This window comes from Montipora capricornis, chromosome 1 (assembly GCF_036669925.1).
Source record: "Montipora capricornis isolate CH-2021 chromosome 1, ASM3666992v2, whole genome shotgun sequence".
In the NCBI taxonomy this organism is placed as follows: Eukaryota; Metazoa; Cnidaria; class Anthozoa; order Scleractinia; family Acroporidae; genus Montipora; species Montipora capricornis.
The window spans coordinates 23,612,149-23,627,688 of NC_090883.1; the positions used below are offsets into that span (position 1 = coordinate 23,612,149).

The 15,540-nt window shown below is 40.3% G+C and overlaps 1 protein-coding gene across 1 annotated transcript in view; it reads right to left on the bottom strand.

Moving 5' to 3' along the window:
• The window catches only part of LOC138060541 (peptidyl-prolyl cis-trans isomerase G-like), a 45,428-nt gene that overhangs the window by 6,389 nt on the left and 23,499 nt on the right, over positions 1–15,540 (bottom strand). Inside the window, exon 6 of the mRNA XM_068906350.1 lies at positions 9,912–9,986. Coding sequence (XP_068762451.1) covers positions 9,912–9,986 — 75 coding nt within the window. The remainder of the gene's footprint in view (positions 1–9,911; positions 9,987–15,540) is intronic.

The following is a 15,540-nucleotide window of genomic DNA, read 5'->3' on the forward strand; positions in this document are numbered from 1 at the left end:
CTAGCAGGTACCTTCATCAGTCAAGTTTTTGAGGAAGGTGTCCCAAAGAATCTGGAACAAAGTCATTAAAAGATGGGGATACGAACACTTTAATGAAAGATGCCGAACTAAATTCTAGATCACACCTCATTGCTGAACAGCATAGAGACCCAGAGATCTCGCCGTTCCAGAGGGCAGTTTGTGAAAATGAATTTTTAAAGAATCCTGTTTGTTTCTTCACAAAAAACGGAGTTTTGATGAGAAGATGGAGACCACCGGATGTTTCAGCTGACGATGAGTGGGCTGTCAAGTACCAGATTGTTGTGCCGAAAGTTTACAGACCAGAAATTCGCAGCATGGCACATGAAACCCCCTTGTCTGGTCACATGGGTCTCAACAAGACACAACAGAGGACTTTGAGTCATTTTTATTGGCCAAATTTGAGGAAGGATGTAGCTGATTTCTGCAGATCATGTCACGCCTGTCAAGTAGTAGCAAAGCCAAATCAAATCATACAAAAGGCACCACTACAGCCAATCCCAGCAATCAAGGAGCCCTTCAGCCATAATTATTGTTGATTGCGTTGGTCCATTACCAAAGATGAAATCTGGAAACCAATACCTGTTGACGATCATGTGTGCATCTACCAGGTTTCCAGAAGCAATACCTTTTAAGAAATGTTAAGGCAAAGACCATTGTTAAGGCTTTAACCAAGTTTTTCTCACTGGTTGGTCTTCCTACCTCAATCTGGTCAAACCAAGGTTCAAAGTTTACGGCAGGCGTATTTCAGCAAGTCATGAACGAACTGGGAATCAGACAATACAACTCCTCAGCTTATCATCCAGGGTGTCAAGGAGCTCTCGAGAGATAGCATCAGACGCTGAAGAACAAGACGAGGATCTATTGCTTCGAGACAGAGAGAAATTGGGATGAAGGTATCCATTTGTTGTTATTTGCTGCTCGAGAGTCGGTTCAGGAGTCTCTGGGCCTCAGTCCATTTGAGCTTGTTTTTGGTCACACTGTGAGAACACCTCTTAAACTTCTTAAAAATAAATTCTTATGTACTGAAAGCGCCATTCTATTAATCTGCTACAGTATGTAGCTTCATAGAGCTTGTGAATTAGCTAGCCTAAGGGCTTTAGAATCTTAAGTTGTCTCAGAAGTCTATGGAAGAGAGGTAAAAACACTAATGAGTGCAGTCTTGACCCAGTTTTGACCCAGGTCTGCGGGACCTGGACTCCAAGTTGTAGGTCTTCAATGCAGAGACAAGATCTTACTGATCTTCTCCAGGAGTTACAACACTCCAGGAGTTAAAACGGACTGCATAAAGCATTGTAAACCTATTGGAGCAACGAGAAAAACAGCTGCAACTTAAAGTGCAAAATGGCTTCATCTCAAATTCTGTTACCGGAAAAATGGGACTCCAAAAACCAAAACCAAAAATGTCCGTTCCATTGAAGAAGACGAAGATTCAGAAATTTCAAGCTCGGATGATTACTTTCTTGGCTCAATTGAAAGCGATGAAAAACAAACAAAGTGGTCTGTTGAGTTGAAGCTGGGATACACTCCTGTTAAATTTAAAATTGACACAGGCATGGATGTTACTGTAATTTCTGAAGAGATTTACAAACGTTCCGGCTTGGACAAGCTGCGAAAAGCTGCGAAAAGCTACGAAAAAGCTATTTGGCCCTAGTTAGGCAAAACTTTCCATGACAGGCGTTGTAACTGGAAATCAAATCACAGGAAATGGCGATCAAACAAGACAAGATATTTACGTCGTTGCAAACCTAAAAGAACCTCTGTTAGGAAAACCAGCAATTGAAGCTCTAAATCCAATCCAGAAAGTTGCGAGTATCCAGTCTGACTTGTCCTACAATGGCATCGAAGCAGAGGCTAAAGCAAATCACCCAAGATTGTTTAAAGGACTGGGAGAATTAAAGGGCAAATTCAAGATTACATTGAAACCCGATTCTACTCCTTGCATTAACAACACCTCGTAGAGCAGCTCTACCTCTGATGAGTAAAGTGAAGGCAGAATTAGAGCCCATGGAAAACCTGGGAGTCATTTCTAAAGTAGACATCCCTACCGACTGGTGTGCAGGCATGGTTGTCGTCCCCAAACCTGATGGCAAAATTCGCACATGTGTTGACCTTACCAAACTCAATGAGAGCGTGTTACGGGAAACCTATCCACTACCCATGATTGAGAACATGCTGGCTCAAATTAAAGAATCCAAGTACTTCACCAAACTAGACTGCAATTCGGGATTTTGGCAAGAGAAATTAGAACCAGACTCTCGTTTGCTTACCACATTCATCACACCCTTCGGAAGATTTTGTTTTAATCGAATGCCGTTTGGCATCAAGTCTTCTCCTGAACATTATCAGAAGAAAATGATTCAGATCCTGGAAGGATTGGATGGCCATATTTCTATCATAGATGACATGCTTATCCATGGCAAAACACAAAAAGAGCATGATGAAAGAGTGCGTGCCGTACTGAAAAAGGTTGACGAAGCAGGTGCAAACCTAGCCTGCGAACGCAGACGTATTTCCGGCGGTCATTAGAGGGAAATACGTCTGCGTTCGCAGGCTAGTGCAACCCTTAACCCGGAAAAGTGCGAATTTTCCAAGAGAGAAGTCAAATTTGATGGCCATGTGATCATCGAAGACGGCATAAGGTCAGACCCTGAGAAGATAGAGTCTGTTCAAGGCATGACCACTCCCCAAAGTGTTAGTGATGTCAGACGGTTTTTCGGAATGGTCAATCAACTTGGAAGATTCATTCCCCACCTGGCAGAGAAAACAAAACCACTCAGAGATCCCCTTAGTAAGAAGAACCAGTTTCATTGGGGACAAGCACAGCCAGAATCTTTCAATAAACTCAAGGTCCTCGCCCATTACGATCCGCAAAAAGTCACCATCTTATCAGCCGATGCATCATCATTTGGCCTTGGCGCTGTACTCCTACAAGAGCAAGACAAAGAGAAAAAGCCTGTTGCCTATGCGTCAAGATCCATGACCAGAACAGAACAAAGATACGCCCAAATTGAAAAGGAGGCACTTGCAACTACCTGGGCATGTGAGAAGTTCAATGGGCAAGGATATCCTAATTGAAACCGATCATAAACCACTTGTGCCTCTCTTTGGTTCAAAGACGCTGGATGAACTACCCCCAAGAATTCAAAGATTTCGAATGAGGCTGATGAAGTATTCGCTCAAGATGCTACATGTCCCTGGGAAAGAGTTGCTGACTGCAGATACATGTACTCTGTCAAGAGCACCCCTAGATAACCAATTTTCAAAAGAAGATGAATGTCTCAATGAAGACTTAAACTTGTACGTTTCACACATCTTGGAGAGCTTTCCAGCAACAGAGTGAAAACTGAAAATGAGTTAAGACTTCACCAACAGAATGATGAAGTATGCAAAAAACTATTTGAATTCTGTACCGACGGCTGGCCATATTGGTCTGAGAGGGCTACTATTACTATCCAAAGAGGTCTTCTTCTGAAAGATCAGAGAATTATCACCCCTTCGATGAGACATCCTGGACAAAATTCACGCAGGACACCAAGGAATCCGCAAATGTCGTGAAAGAGCCCGTGACTCTGTATGGTGGCCAGCTCTCAGCAAGCAAATCGAAGATATGGTTACCACGTGTACAACATGCTCCAAACAGAAAAGAAATCGTGCTGAACCAATGATGCCAACGACACTTCCAGAGCGACCATGGAAGATAGGCGTTGACCTTTTCCACCATAGTGGTGAAGAGTACATAATCGCTGTTGATTATTATTCAAGATTCTAAATTGCCCCCTTGAAAAACACCACGTCAGCAATTAATCATCTGAAGTCGTTCTTCAGTCGTCATGGCATCCCAGAGATCATAATATCTGATAATGTTCCACAATTTTCAGCTGCCAAATTCTCCAAATTTGCTGAAGAATGGGGATTTACTCACCTAACCAGTAGTCCTCACTACCCTCAAAGCAATGGGGAAGCAGAAAGAGCTGTTCAGATGGCTAAAGATCTGATAACCAAATCTGAAGATACTTATTTGGCACTTTTGTCATACAGATCTACACCGCTGCACAATGGGTACACCCCTGTAGAGTTACTGATGGGAAGAAAACTTCGTTCTTCACTTCCTTTGGCTCCAAAGAAACTAACACCAAAATGGCCAGAAACAGAGCAGTTGAGGAAAACTGAGCGGGAGTACAAGCACAAAACGAAAACTACTTGTAACCGGCGACATCGTGCTTCAATTCTACATGTACCTGAGCTAAAACCAGGCGACAAAGTTTGGGTGACAGACCAGAGTTCCCCTGCTGTTATAGTGCAGAAATCCCCCGAACCTAGATCGTACTTGGTCAAAACCGACCAATCCCTTCTGCGGAGAAATAGGAGACATCTGGTGGAAACTCCAACCCCCGCTGCTAAGGGGGAGAAAGAAAAGAGAGATGTCTAAATGTGAAAGTTTGAGCAATTTCACAGTAACTCGTTCGGGCAGAACTGTTATTCCGCCAAATCGATTAGACCTTTGAACACACTGTAGGCTTAGGTCATAGAAAGACTGTTTGAATACAAAAGTAAGAAAACCGGACAGAGCTTTCCGTATGATTTTTCTTTCCATTTGACTTTTTTGGCATCATCGGAGACCGATTTCAAAGGATTTTTGATTCCTTTAAAATTTTCTTTCGATTTCCCGAAAGGGAGATGTGAGGTTATTGTTCGTCTTTTGACGTAACTATGTAACATGAGATTTCTTATTATTGTATAACAAGGCTGGAGTCGAGAGAATAAACGATTTTGATAGAAAACTACACATCTACAGGCTGAATCCTATTAAGCAGAAATATCTTAAAGAAGAAACGCAATACTTATTGGAGAACGATTTCGAACCAAGTCACAGTACTGTACATGTAGCTGGAGTTCACCTTGCATTTTGGTGCCAAAACCAGACGGTAGTGAACAAAAAAGTAAACAGTGTTAGTAAATCAGACACTTTTCCAATACCACACATGGATGACTGTATTGACAACGTAGGTTTATGGCAAGTTCCGCTCACTGAACAAGCAAAAGAGATTTCAGCTTTCGTAACCCCGGATGGACTGTATCAATACAAGGTTATGCCTTTTGGCATGAAAAATTTGCCAGCCACTTTTCAGCACCTCATCAAGAAAGTTATTGCTGGCCTTCATGGATGCGAAGTGTACATCGATGATGTTATTATCTACAGTCCCCTGGGAGAAACATTAATTGCAAATCATCCGAGAGTTTTTAACTAAATCAAGCAAAGCTCACTATTAACCTCTCCAAGAGTGAATTTGCACATTCCCCCAAGCACAGGTAACTTACTTGGGGCATGTGGTTGGACAAGGGAAAGTGAAACCAGTCGATGCTATTTCTGAATTCCCGCGACCAGAAAACAAGAAACAACTAACGCATTTTCTTGGTATGGCAGGATATTACAGAAAGGTTCTGCCCAAATTTCTCTCAGTCTGCAGTCACCGAACCTCTGACTCAATTACTAAATATGAGAGAAAAGTTTGTGTGGTGCAACACATGTCAAAAAGCATTTCAAGAATAAAAAGCATTACTGGACAGCGCCCCAGTGTTGGCAGCTCCTGATTTTAATGCCCTGTTCAAGTTAGCCGTAGAAGAAAGTGATGTTGCTGCTGGTGCGAGGTTATTATCTTTCTGCCGGTAACTGGTTAGGTACCATAACAGTACCTTTGCACAAACAAAATGTGGAATGCATCAAACTTGTTTTGTTTCATTTAACTGATACATTGACCTGTCGAAATATTTGATTTTTCCTGAAGAAAACCACTCTTATCCACTTATAAACAGAAATGTAAAGAGATAAATTTCAAGTGACCTCACATACGCTCAAATATGGCCCTTTGAGGTATTCAATGAGCCCACTAAATTCCGAAATCAGAATTCTGGTAGTAGTTTTCTCATTAAACAGGTAGACATGTATCGGTGTTTTCTTTTTTTCTACAAATATCTGCAACAAAAGATCTCTAACACATACAGTCATATATTTTTCCTGGTCAAAACATAATTTTTTATAGTAGTCTCTGTGAACTCGGCCACCCTGATTGTGCTCTACAGTACTGCTTGAAACTATTAATTTTGTGCATTTGCGGTTCTGACTAGGTAAAACCGTGGATTCAATTGCCAGTTTGACCAAGGTAAAACCTTGTTTACGGTAACCGAAAGCCAAGGTTTTTCCTAGTTTTTTTGCGGTTCATGTACCCCACGATTAAGAAAGGACGCAGTATGGCTTGTGCTTTTTTTAAGCGTTGTAATTTAGTGTAGCTGCTATCAACGAAATCTGCATATTTTTGCGGATCTATCGCATTGATAATAATTAATATACATATTTGCCGAATTTACAATCTGCCATGGTAGGCACATTCGATTATAATAAAGTCCCTTAGTTTAAGGCATTTCTTGGTTTTCTTTTTCCAGCAAACATCAATATTTCTAAAATTGTTCAAGATCTGCTCAACACTGATGGTATAGCAGCAATCAGCAGAGATTCTATCAAGAAATACAATGTACACGCAGGGTTTTAGCTAGGATTTGATCAATGGGGGACAGTTTGTCCCCTTGGCTAAAATTGTGGGGGACATTTTCATTTTTAGGGGGACAATCAACTTTTTTCCATTTCCTACGTTCAAACAAAGAAACAGGCACGACAACAAAAACATATTTCATTACCTGTTACTTAAGAAAATGGTGTCACTGGCTTGCGATTGACCATTGTTCTCTAAAAACACAACGCTGTGATGGTGTTGCTGAGTGTATCCCCCATAGTTTCCTAATTTATTTAACAGCATCCACGAGTTCTTTAAAGTCATTGTGTCTTAGGAGAGTTGAGGTTCTAAAATTTGTACACCCTTTTTCCGATTTCAAGGGGTTTGTTTTCTTAGATTTCCAACAAAAATAGCAGAACATCGCCTCCTTTTCATAGCCCAACAACGAGTGATCTCGCAACCAAGTTTTCTGGAAAGATCGTGGTTTTGTTTGAGTCCCATCTGTTTCTTCCTCATTAATATATACACTGTTCTTCTTCTGTATTTTTTTTTCTGTGATCAATCTGGCTTCGAGTGAGTGATGACATTTTAATTCCCAGATGCGGGCATCACACTTGGTTGAACATCAGTAGTGTGACTGAAAAGTGACTAAACTAGGGCTGCAGCGATACACCGGTGCACCACGATATTTTTGTCACAATACGAATATCGATATTTGAATGGGATATCGCTGTGTCACAAAACAATAAAATATTCCTCATCAAAAATCAGAAATTACTTTACCAACATGCAGAAATTACTGTTTTAATCAGTTTAATGACTTCTCACCCTAGTACAAGCCTTTTTTTAGCCACAGGACTTCGTCCTTGCTTAGTATCGCTTCGCATGCTTTCGATCAGGTATTTTTCAAGATGGCGGCATGAACGCATGCGTAGTTCCAATAAGTTGACACAGTCTTACGCGCACACAGCAAAAACATGCGGTTTGTTCATCAAAATGTCTTCCTCTGTTGAGTTACAACCGGCACCGTCCTCGTTTAAATTAAAGGTGTGGAAAGACTTTGGATTTAAAGTACTTTATGATGCCCAAGGGGTAAGGAACGATGTATCGTATCGTGGCACTTGTATCGAGATATGTATCGTATCCTAAGAAAATGTATCGTTGCAGCCCTCCTTAAAACGCATGATTAAATTCCTCCCACGGTCTGTGTTTCAGCTTGTAATTTTTGTACTAAACTGTATCTTGTGTGCTTCCTTCTGAGTTTTTCCCCAGATTTTGAAGGGGACAAAAAGGTCCATTTGGCCGTTTTTTTAAGGGACAATTTCAATATCAGTGCGGGATTGGCACAATGGCGCGGCCTGGCTCAAACACATGTAACGTGTTTGAGAAATCTCGTCTCAAATGGTGACGCCCCTCAAGGCAGCCGGCCATGAAAGATACGCGAAAGGCATTTCGATCTCATCAACTAAAAGATGGAAGAAAGCAATCAACTGTACAAGTAATTGTCAGCCAATCAGGCTACATGGCTCTCCATCTGTTACAAACTTGTTAAGCATGCAGCTTGGATTATTTACATGTACATTTTAACTCGCCTAATTGTCAAACCGGCCAAAGTCTACGCTATGGTCGTTGAAGCACTAATTTCACTTAATCTTACTCATTCAGAGGAGTGAATATTTCTGAACTTCAAGCTCAACTGCTGAATAACCTGCCACTCACTAGGGAAAAAATATGCTTAAAAACATTCCTTTTGTTATTCAAATTAATTTTGCCAACCACAGGAACAAAAGAACTTTTGTTCCGATAGCCAGTAGGGCTCTCGTTGGTACATTAATGACAATGAGGGATGTCAACAATAATTATCTTCCCTATATTTTGAATCAGAAATGATCACGAGTAATTTACAGGTGACAAGGAGTTGCTTAACAAACTTTGCTTGTATAATACATGTATTTGAGTCATTCATAAAGGTTTACATGTAGTTCAAGGCTGGAGCTTTTCAACAACTATCTTGTAAACATTTCTATTTGGACATGATGCAAAATTTGAAGCACTTTTGATTCTAAATCTCCTGTCAGAATGCACTGGTGGCAACTAATTATGCAAAAACCACAGTTTTTTTTTAAAGAAATGTCCTTTTTACACCTTTGGGACAACTACATGTACACTGTATTCATCATGACAGCGAAAAACTTACAAATTATTAAATATAAAGATGTAAGAATTAAGAATGATGACAGGTTATCAACATTCTCTGTTCTCTGTCATGGCAAAGTGGGACGAACATAAAAGGTTGTGTTGCATTGGTGCTGTGAAAAACAGTTTGGATATTCATTCCCTACTGTGGGAAGCAACATGTAGGTGTGATACCATTTAGCAATGTTTTGCAACTATTGCTTTCTTGCGGCACATTACCGCAATTAAATCGGCCGCAGTATTTGGTTGCTTTCGTCTTTGCCTCAGTTGCAGTTTTCATCCAACCTTGGTGAATTCGCGGTAAACACTGTTGGCAAAGACGAGGAACATGTACATGTATTACCATGTGCAAATGCACTAATGGTTTCAAGTGGTGCTGTACCTGTAAAATAATAATTATTTATATTTCGCAATACTACTGTACATGTATTATACACAGGTACATGTACATTGTACTGTATTATAGATCTACTTGAATCAATCAAATACACTGTACTAAAATTCATTTTTGGCAAACAATATTAATTTTAGTGTGTCATTGGTCCTAAAAATGAATCTAAATCTTTGCTTTCATAGCTGATACATTGTACTTCTCAGATTACTGAATGAAATGCTGTGGTGGAGTACATGTACCCAGGGGTTTCAGTAACTTTTGAAGTAGATGCCTGGGCAAACCAATGTAATTGGTGATCACTCTTGTCTTTTACAAGGGTTTGAGTGAAAGTCAAGGCAGAGTAGCTAGTAGTGAAAGTCAAATTTCTGAAGGAAAACAGGTGTGAGGCCTCAACAGCAAATGGCGCGAAAAGATCCGAGATGCCGTCGGCTGTGTCAGAGAACATGGATGAGCGTGGGTCTCAAGCAAGTATTGATCATAGTGTTTTAACACACATTTTCTCAAATGCTTTGCAAAATTCATTCACTGGGCTTCGAGAAACGATGGTATCTGGTTGTCATGATCTTGGAAACCCGTTCTTGAAAGCACATGGTCAGGACGAGGACCCTGACATTTCCATTGCATCATTGAATAAAGGGCGGGCGGTAACATGTACATGTACATGTACATGTATACTGGGTGCCCGGCTTCTAATGAAACCCCTGTAATACATGTACCTCTCTCACACAAGCCAGCCCAGCATTTTGGATTTCAGTCACTTTCAAAGCAAATTGTTTCAAATAAAACAATACCTGTGCAAAGAGCTCGAAAATTCTCGCAGGTCCTGGGACAAATGTCAGGAAATAATTCAAAAATGATCCTGCCAGCTGAAAATTGAGTAAGAAGGAAGAAAATGAATGTCAAATCAATCTGCATTCAAACTTTGATTTCAGTTTAATACTAGCAGTAACTTCCTAAATAATAATTAATAATAATTACATGTAACCTTTAAAGACAAAGGTCATAAGGATCAACGGCAAAGCGAATGAGCATATTACCATCAAAAATCTCAGCATAGAAGAGGTAACATCCATTCACATACTTAGGCAGTGTTATTAACATCACGAGAGGAACGGACGAAGACGTATTGGCAAGGATAGGGAAAGCACGTGGTGCATTATTTTAATATCTTAAAAAACATCTGGAGATCCAGGGAAATAACAACAGCTACCAAAATTTCAATTATAAAGTCTGTCTTGCTCTATGCGTCTAAAACATGGAGAATGACTGAGAAGACCGTGTCAAAATTACAGACTTTCGTAAATAGATGCCCGCGCAGAATCCTTGGTATTTAATGGCCTGTCATTATCAGCAATTTTAATCTATGGGAAGCCACAGGTCAAGCACCTGTGAGGCAACAGATGATGAGCACTTTTCAGCAAACTTAACGGCCGTTCTACACATACATGTACAATTCTTCTGTTAAATTCCTGAGATACATGTATGTTCCTTGCCTATGCCATTATATACAAGTACAGCTGTAAGTTGAGGTAATCACATAATTTCGGGTGAAATTAAATTTTGATTCACCTTGTGTATTACAGTGCAACACGCCCTACCGTGGCCACCCAATTAACTTTCACATTTGACAACTATGTGTAAGTACGTCAATTCAAACAACCCATTCAACGGTTTTCAACTTACAAGCGTGCAAACTTTGCAAGGAGGGGTGACTGTCAATCAAATTCGCATACCCTGATTGGTGTATAAGTTTTAAAAAACTTTGTTAGGTGGCCACGGTAAGGCACGTCGCACTGTAAAGGTCCAAACTACCAATAACAATAAATGTCTGAGAGAATGTTTAGAAACCTCAACAGACACAAAAATAGTTGAGATAGCCAAAGTAAACTCCAGGGATGTTTTGCCTCAGTGATACTATATACCTCTTTCATAATGGCCGCCAAATAAAATACTCTGAGAAAATTGAAACAATAACGGTTGTCAACGGGTTACAACATTACATGTATACCATTACCGCGACTGCATGTATTTTTGTCTGCAGCCAGAGACTGTGTTCTTGGTGTTGGCCGTAATTGATTATGCTGTTCTCAGGGATTTTAAAACGCCTTGCACCGATATCTCATCAACGAGCTCGTTCACATTGAGAAAAGGATGATTTCAATCATTGTGCCTGGCACAAGCTACAAAATGCATGCAAGATTCTTGGTGTAACACCAATGGTAAATCATATTGAGTCATTATGTGGTAAACTTTTCAATAACATCGCATCCAATAAAGACCATAGGCTGAACAGCTTACTTCCGCCATTATATAGGACTTCAAGGTACAATTTACATTATCCCACAAGTCTGCCCCAACAGACCAAAGAACTCTTTTATACTTGCAATGGCCCGCCAAGGAAATTGAATTTTATAGGTAAATTTTTATTAGTGGAACTTGAAACAATCATTGCGGGTTATTTTGCGAAATATATATTATAGTTGTTAGAAAGGTGAGGCTAATGAAACCAACACATGATTCACTGTTATTCCAAGTTTCGTGCTTACGCACTCATCAGACAGTATTTAATCTTAAATACTGTCTGATGAGTGCGTAAGCACGAAACTCGAAGTAACAGTGAATCATGTGTTGGTTTCATTAGCCTCACCTTTCTACGATTTAGCTCTACACTTATGTGTATCGAGCACTATTTAACAGTGTTGGCAGCCTTATTATCATTATTATTATGATTGCAGTAAAAAACGTCTGTATGCCATATACAATAAAAGCCACACGAGGCGCCGCAGCGTAGCCCATGAGCTAATCAGTGAATAAAATAGAAAATCTAACTTATTATTATTATTATTATTATTATTATTATTATTATTATTATTATTATTATTATAGTTGTTAGAAATGTAAATTAAGGTTTCAGTATAATAGTGAATGTTTTCTGGACCTCTTTTATAATACTTAGAATTTATATTATACACTGCACATTGATTATTATTGTAATTTTTAAAATTATTTTTAGTATGTAAACAATAATTGCATAATTCAGCCTATTAGCCTGTGAACACAGAAGTATTTCCGGCGGAAATACGTCTGTGTTCGCAGGCTATCAGCCTATGGGCTGCAATGTGATTTTAATTAACACCTACCTATCCCACTAAAAGAAAAACGTCCTCTGGGGATGAGAATTGAAATGGGCATAAAGCTACTGTGTACCAAAGCTACCAAAATCTGATTGAGCGATTAGCATGCCCTCCAAGATTATGAAAAACTTGGTTTTATCAAAAGAGTCGATCAAGGAAAACAAGGCTACTGTCTAAGCAAATTTTTCCCGAGCCCTTCGGGCTTCCAACGTTGAAAGTCATTTTTTCAAGAGCCCAGAATTAATTAATTAAAACTGAGGATGAATCACCTTGTGATAAGCCAGGCGCCTGTTCGGGCTACTCGTTCAAAATTTGGTCGCCCGCTCTCGCAAGTAAGGCGCCCCAGGCGACCGTTTGGCAGCAGCCTTGAATCAAAAATAATCAACCACCGTAAGAAAGATTTGCGAGCTGACGTGTCGAGAGCTGGCCCTTCGTCAGAGTAAATTTGATAAAACCAAATTTTTTATGTTTCATTGTCCAGAAACGCAGTACCAAAGTTTCTTTTGAAAGTAACCTCATCATTCCCCTTTCAGATTATAATTTGCACTCAGTTTTGGCCTCTCACCACCTGAGGGCAGCCTTAGAACCAGAAGATCAGTCTCCTCCTTACCTAGAGAGCCACTGATTTCCACATCGAAAAAGCATCTTGGACGGTAGCCTTTCGCTTCGGGAACAGCCATCTTGGATTCGCTCACCCGAAGTGAGTGATGGGATATGCTATTTCGAGTCTGTCACCGTACGGGGATTCTAGGGCAACCCTAAAACTAGAAATCCGGAATCCGGAATCCGGAATCCGGAATCTAACCTTAGCCCTAATTAGGCCTAAACAAACGTTTTTAGGCCCAAGGGTAGTTTTTATGAATGTTTAGGATAGTTTTTACCCTCTGTATTGGTAAAACAATGACCTGTGATTCCAGATTCCGGATTCCGGATTCGGGGTTTTAGGGTTGCCCGGGATTCTAAAAGCTGACGTTTCGAGCGTTAGCCCTTTGTCAGAGCGAATCGAGGAATTGTGGGTTACGTTAAGAGCTACGCTATTGGTGGTAACGTGGGAACGTGAAAAATAGAGAATATATTAGTTAAATGAAAAGCGTTCGTTAATACCGTGAGGTTAAGGGTGCCCATTTGGAAGATGAATTTTTGTTCCAGATTCTTGCGGCTTTCCGTCGTACCTAGATGTAGGGAAAGGCCGCAGATAGCCATGAGTTTTTTGGAGTGGTTAGGGAGATTAAAATGACGTGCGACTAGCTTAGATGCATCCTTGTCATTCTTCTCAACATCGCGAAGGTGTTTGCGGAATCGGTCGCCTAGTCGTCTACCTGTCTCGCCAATGTACAAGCGCCCTGGTACAGGTTATGCAGTAAATGACATTCGCGGAGGTACATGTGAAACGATCGGTGATCTTAACAGATCGCTTGGGTCCCGATATCTTGCTAGCGTTAAGAATGAGACGACAAATTTTGAATTTTTTCGCAACCTCCACTTTTTTCATTCAAACGCGACAAAAACATATGCAACTTTTTAGTTAGAAGCACACTCAAAACTAACGAGCAACCCGGCACTTTCAAATGTGCGCGCTCACGATGCAAAACTTGTCTATGTCATGGTAAATTTATGGTTTCTTTTGACATAGTGAGTCTTTTTACCAACATACCTCTTGAGGAATGTATTGACCTGGCGGTCACGTACATTTCTGATGACAATCCTGATATTAAGTTAAGCAACACCGAACTTAAGAGCCTTTTTTTCCGTAGCCACCGCTCAGACCCATTTTTTTTTTTAAGGGTTCTTTCTACGACCAGATAGCTATGGGCTCCCCCCTCGATCCTGTTCTTTCTAATTTATTTATGGGTCATCATGAAAAATTATGGTTAGAAAATCTCCAGGACTCTGAGATATTGTTTTACCGACGTTATGTTGATGATACATTTTGTTTATTTCATTCGAAAATCAAGCGCTATTATTTTTCAACTACATTAACTCCAGGCACCCTAACATCAGATTTACTATGGAAAAGGAAATAGACCATAAAATACCTTTCTTAGATGTTTTGATCAACAATGACACTCATTTTCCTGTCACTAGTGTTTACCGTAAGAAAACCTTCACGGGCCTTTTGACTAATTACTTTAGTTTTACATCGCGTTCTTACAAACTGGGTCTCATTCGCACGCTTGTTGACAGAGGCTACAAGATCAACAACACTTGGTTGGGTTTTCACGAGGACATCACCAAGCTTACCAAAATCCTTCAGAAGAATCTTTTTCCAGTCCATCTAGTTGAAAACATTATTAATCGCCACTTACTCGCCATGGCTGTAATCCCCCGGCTTCCGTCTCTGACACTACACGTACCTTTTACTTTAAATTACCTTACATTGGTCCTTTTTCTTTTATCACGCAGAAAAAGGTTCGCCATTTTGTCAAACGTTATTGTAATAATATTGATATTAAGTTACTTTTCTCATCCTTTAAAATCGGCAACATGTTCAGTGTGAAGGATCCTGTCCCTCGTGGGCTCCGTGCGGGTGTGGTATACACGTTTTTGTGTGCGGGCTGTAGTGCCTGCTATGTCGGCGAAACTACCCGGCATTTTTCCACGCGCGCACGTGAGCACACTTTCAGTGATAGGACCTCGCATGTTCTTAAACATTTACAGAATTCTGAGCATTGCCGCACTTTGTGCTCTAATGACTGTTTCAGCATCCTAGATCACGCTTCTACCACCTTCAACTTAAGATAAAAGAAGCCATTCTTATTCTATGGAACAAACGTACTAACACTTAATCATCAACTTTATCATGTTAATTTATGCCCCGTCTACACGTATCCGGAGATTTTTGTATCCGCAAATCTTTTTATGCGGATACACCTAGCGTCCACACGTGTCCGCCGTATACGCTCGGTGTATCCGGAGATTTCTGTATACGCTCTCCAGAGTGGAAATTTCTGTATATGCTGTGTATCCGGATATGTGTGGACGCTCGTATCCGTATATTTTTGTATACGCTGACGTTACAGTATCAGAACCAGTCTTTCTCCGCGCAAGATTTTCCAAAATGGCGGCGAGCAGAAACGTTGTGTGTTCAATGCTACTAGGACTACATTTACTTTCAAGCCTAATAGCGTGTCTCGAACTAAATGTTGCAATGTTAAATCTAAACTTTAACTACTTGAGAAGACGTCTAAGCATTATGCGGCTTCTAGCCATATCTGATTCAAAACAAATGAGTTGTCTTTGGTTTTTTTCTGTTTTTCCCTTAATTGAGACATTTTTTATGGTGTTT